Source organism: Sander vitreus, chromosome 7 (assembly GCF_031162955.1).
Source record: "Sander vitreus isolate 19-12246 chromosome 7, sanVit1, whole genome shotgun sequence".
NCBI lineage: Eukaryota > Metazoa > Chordata > Actinopteri > Perciformes > Percidae > Sander > Sander vitreus.
This window is the reverse complement of record NC_135861.1, coordinates 32624276-32628461: the sequence shown is the minus strand read 5'-3', so window position 1 is coordinate 32628461 and position 4186 is coordinate 32624276. Positions and strand designations below refer to the sequence as shown.

Genomic DNA, 4186 nt, shown 5'->3' with positions numbered 1-4186 from the left:
TAAGATGAGATAAGATAAGATATACTTTATTGTCCCCGAAGGGAAATCTGTTTTGTACTCTGTCCGTTCCGCAGCTTTACAAAGACAACACAAAATACAGAAAATATGCATCTCTCAACATTTACTCTCATGCAACACAAAACATGCTCTCATATACATTAGACAGGTACCTTTTATAGTAATGCTCTCATTTACATTAGACAGGTACCTATATAGTAATGCTTTCATATACATTAGACAGGTCCCTAGGGAGGTGTTCCAGGCACGTCCAGCTGGGAGGAGGCCTCGGGGGAGACCCAGGACTAGGTGGAGGGATTATATCTCCAACCTGGCCTGGGAACGCCTCGGGATCCCCCAGTCGGAGCTGGTTAATGTGGCCCGGGAAAGGGAAGTTTGGGGTCCCCTGCTGGAGCTGCTACCCCCGTGACCCGACCCCGGATAAGCGGACGAAGATGGATGGATGGATGGATGTCACCTGGATTTAATAAAATATGTTATTATAATACTCAACAATCATATTTAGTTCACAACAGCTTTGTCAGTTGTGTTTGACTCTAATAACATCAGATAATAAAGTAGTTGTTGCATGAAGAGCTCTTATGCTATGAAACTAAACCTACAAAATAAATAGGATAATAAAAAAGAAAACGTGTGCATTATGAGGTGTCCGGTTAAATATGTTCATGAGGCTCAAATATGTTTATTATAACCCGGTTATGAGAATGCGTTGCTTAATAACGAAGATACATAAACATCGGCCATGGCAGTCATTCAATCTGACCCTTCTTCCCTTCCCTTTATTTACCTGCTTGAAGCCACATGGAGACATTAAAGAGAACCTCTCTGCTTTAAGGTTTGGAGCATAGACATGTTAATAATATTATTATTAAAGGGGTGATAGAATGATTATATAGGGTATTTCACACTGTTCCTTAAGGTCTGCTAGCTTAAGGTGTGTAACATTGATTGGGCTGAAAATTGCCCGGTTGCTATTTTATGGGCCCTTATGCATCCCTGTATTTTGGCCCTATTTGGAACGACAGCTTTTCTTCCAAATATGGTATGCTCATGAATATTTAGATGAGCTGTGCGCTGATTGGTTGCGGAACCACTTACGCATACATTGGAGACGAGACAGCCGGTCTCGTATTTCAGACACTGCAATGTTTTGTTAATAAATTCACTTCTGAGACTTTTTTATGTGAGAAATCAACTATATAAAGCAAAAAAATATGGGCCGTGTTACGAAAATTGATGGTAACTGCAAATTTGGTATGGTATGCGCTCCATACCCAGGAGAATGTCACCGTTTCTGGGTTACTGGACAACCGGAGCTCGGGGCTCCGTGGAGCTGGCCAGCTGCTGGCATAACTATACTATATTTACAGTTTGAATTTCGTCACTCCACTTATATTACACCTACCATAAGCAGGGGCGCCGCCAGGAATTTTGGGCCCCATGACAAAAAATCTAATTGGGCCCCCTCTGCGCAGCTGTTGTCAACACATCTCTAGGACCTAACTGTCCCATCAAAAGCTTTACATAACTCTAATTAAAGGCTTGCAACTGTCTTGCTTCTTGTAGTTCAATACAGTTAATATTGTCTGTATCTTACATGCAGGCTCAGGTAAGCTTCTCACTGTTTCCAACTGCCCAGCATCCAGTACAGACAGTAGGTTGTTGTTTTTTTAATTATTTTATTTCATAATGATCATTATGTGAGAAAATAATTGTTATTAATGTGTTTGAATTTCTGTCATTAATACATATTTCATTTTCTTTTTTGTAATGGTAAAAAGAGCAAGAGAGACAGAGAAATCCCCACAGACTCTTTGCAATGATGCTAACTGGCATGTCATTGACCACAATGTTGCTCACCTTCTTCACTGGGACAGGGAGGGGTACAGTTAGGGGGAGACTGGGGTGCTGCTGACTCATCTGTTGTTAAGTCTGCTAAAAGGGGCAGGGACAATGATTTAATATGAATATCTTGCTAAACGTTTCTCTGCACTGATTAAATGGTGATTAAATGTAGGCTAACACTAGTCTGTAGCTAGCTAGCTTATATTTCACTATGGACATTAAGCCAACAGGTTAATACCACTCACAGACTATAGGCTACCCACCTTTCTTGGTGAAAAACTGGGTTACAGTTTGACACCTTTTCCTTTGTCTTTTCTCTCTTTCCTTTTTTGAAAACCAGATTTTGATTTAACGTTACTTGGTAACATCGTGCACCGTTCAACCATGAAGAACAGTAACAAGCAGTAATAAAAAGCTGTTCAGCATGCAGAGATCAACTTCAGGTTTTGAAATCAGTCATGATGGTAACTGACCAACAGACTGGACACACATTAATATTAATAATACAAAATCCACCTGTCAGTTCTTTACTATGTTTAATCAACGAAATAATTTCAAATACAAACATCCAGAATGTGAAGAAGGGACCAAACCTGCTCTGTGTAAGCGAAACTGAGGGGTGAAAACAGCGTCCAGCAACTCCCGTTGTCGCTCGTTCTCCTCTTTTGAGCGACAAAGTTCCTCCTCATTCTCTGCTATCGTTCTTTCAAACAACCCAAATATCTCTTCAGCAGCCACAGTTAGTCGCTGCTCCACCAACGCTCTCAGCATCTGGACTTTACACATTTTACCTCTTTCTCAACACAACAGAGAGACTCTGCTAACACACCTTTCTGCTAGACGCCATCTTGTTCAAAGTGTGAAGTTAGCCGCAGTGAAGACTATAGCTTCCGGTGTAGATCAGTTACTGAGCTTCAAAATAAAACTCCGGAAGTGTTCAAGACTTCCTCAGAAATACACACAAAGAAGATTAATGATTAAAATACACTTTGGAAGAAAGACAAATACTTTATTACATTTTCAGAGCTCTGAAAAAGTTTGAATATAATAAATGTACGTTTTATTATATTATCTAAGCCTTACACATGACATTACAAAAACAGAGGGACTCAAGATTTCACAATTTGTAATTCCTCACAGGGTTTGTCTAGCCAATACCAGGAGATAAAACCCACCCAGAGTCACTGCAGTACCTCTGAAACGCCTTCAACCCTCGTTGGGTTTAGGGTGGGGTTGGGTACCGAAACTCTGTACTTTTTAGGGTACCAACCAAATTAGGCTGGTACTTCCGGGGACCACATCCCAGTGTTTTCTAGACCTATAGCCGTTTTACAACCATGTCTTTTGCCTCCTGTTTTTGATACCTTCACCTGAGATTGTACTTTGTACTATAAACTTCACTACCGCTTTACCTTTGCCACTGAGTCGTGCTTTTGAGTCATCTGAGCTCCCTGACAACTAGTAAATAATGTGTAATGTGGTCCCTTCATGAATTCTTCATGTATTAATCTTGTATTTGTGCTGTACACTGTTACAGTTATTGTTGATGTGGCCTTGTTGTCCATCTTTAGTCTTTTTTTATTTATTCTTAGTTATTTTCTCAACTGACTGCCTTAGAGACATAATGCTGATTTTGACGTCTTTAACGATCGCTAGCCAAGCCAGGTAACGTTAGCCTACTGTACGTTACTGTACACATTGTGTAACCTGCAGGACCCGAACAGAGCTACGATGCTGTCCCAGGTAGGTCAGTATATGGTCTATTATGGAATATGATGATCCAGCTAACTACAAATTGTTGCAGTGATCTGATACACAAAGCTGGGATATTGGTTAAGTTGTACAATGTAGAAGCTGTCAATTATGGTGTTTTTTTTCTTGTTGCCATTTCACTCTTTACTAGTTATTTAAACTACTAGGGCCTATGTATAAAATAAGTTAGCCAACTAACACCAGCTGGCTGGCTGGTTCTGCCGTGCTTTATGCTGCATCGGTTACAGAGAATGAGCTGAACAGCGGGCGGGGTCTAATGTTAGCGGTCCACTGAGCCACTCAGGCATTCAAACAGGTCATGGGTATAAAAGGTGAGAAGGATATGGCGGACCCCTGACCATCTAGGGGGGTCTGGGGGTATGCTCCTCCGGAAGAAAATTTTGTACATTTTAAGAGTCCAGGTCTATGTAGAATCTGTGCTCTTGTAAACAATGTTGTGTTCTTGTAGGATTTTTGTATAGTATACATTCGAGTCATCAAAAGGACAAGCTTTGCATGCTAAATTTGTACATTTAATTTTATAAATACTTATTACATTCAGCTTACAATC

General features: G+C 40.5%; 1 protein-coding gene across 2 annotated transcripts; it reads right to left on the bottom strand.

Annotated features, from left to right (window-relative positions):
* Positions 1-10: 10 nt before the first annotated feature.
* On the bottom strand, positions 11-2741 carry LOC144521395 (uncharacterized). Of its 2 annotated transcripts, none has more exons than XM_078255956.1 (3): positions 2457-2741; positions 1879-1950; positions 11-475 (listed from the first exon to the last, which is right to left on the bottom strand). In XM_078255956.1, the coding sequence occupies exons 1-3, from the start codon at positions 2647-2649 to the stop codon at positions 369-371; spliced, it is 372 nt and encodes a 123-aa protein (XP_078112082.1). In that variant the 5' UTR covers positions 2650-2741; the 3' UTR covers positions 11-368. The 2 variants fall into 2 exon arrangements, with proteins under 2 accessions (XP_078112082.1, XP_078112081.1); XM_078255955.1 differs by having other exon boundaries at positions 1879-1953; positions 2457-2737.
* Between the last annotated feature and the right edge of the window lie 1445 nt (positions 2742-4186).

Coding starts and splice junctions, on each gene's coding strand:
- LOC144521395 (XM_078255955.1), bottom strand. CDS start 2,649: ATGTGTAAAGTCCAGATGCTGAGAGCGTTGGTGGAGCAGCGACTAACT. Junction 1,954..2,456: donor GTTTCGCTTACACAGAGCAG/GTTTGGTCCCTT, acceptor TGCCCCTTTTAG/CAGACTTAACAACAGATGAG. Junction 476..1,878: donor TCCCTGTCCCAGTGAAGAAG/GTGAGCAACATT, acceptor TATTAAATCCAG/GTGACATCCATCCATCCATC.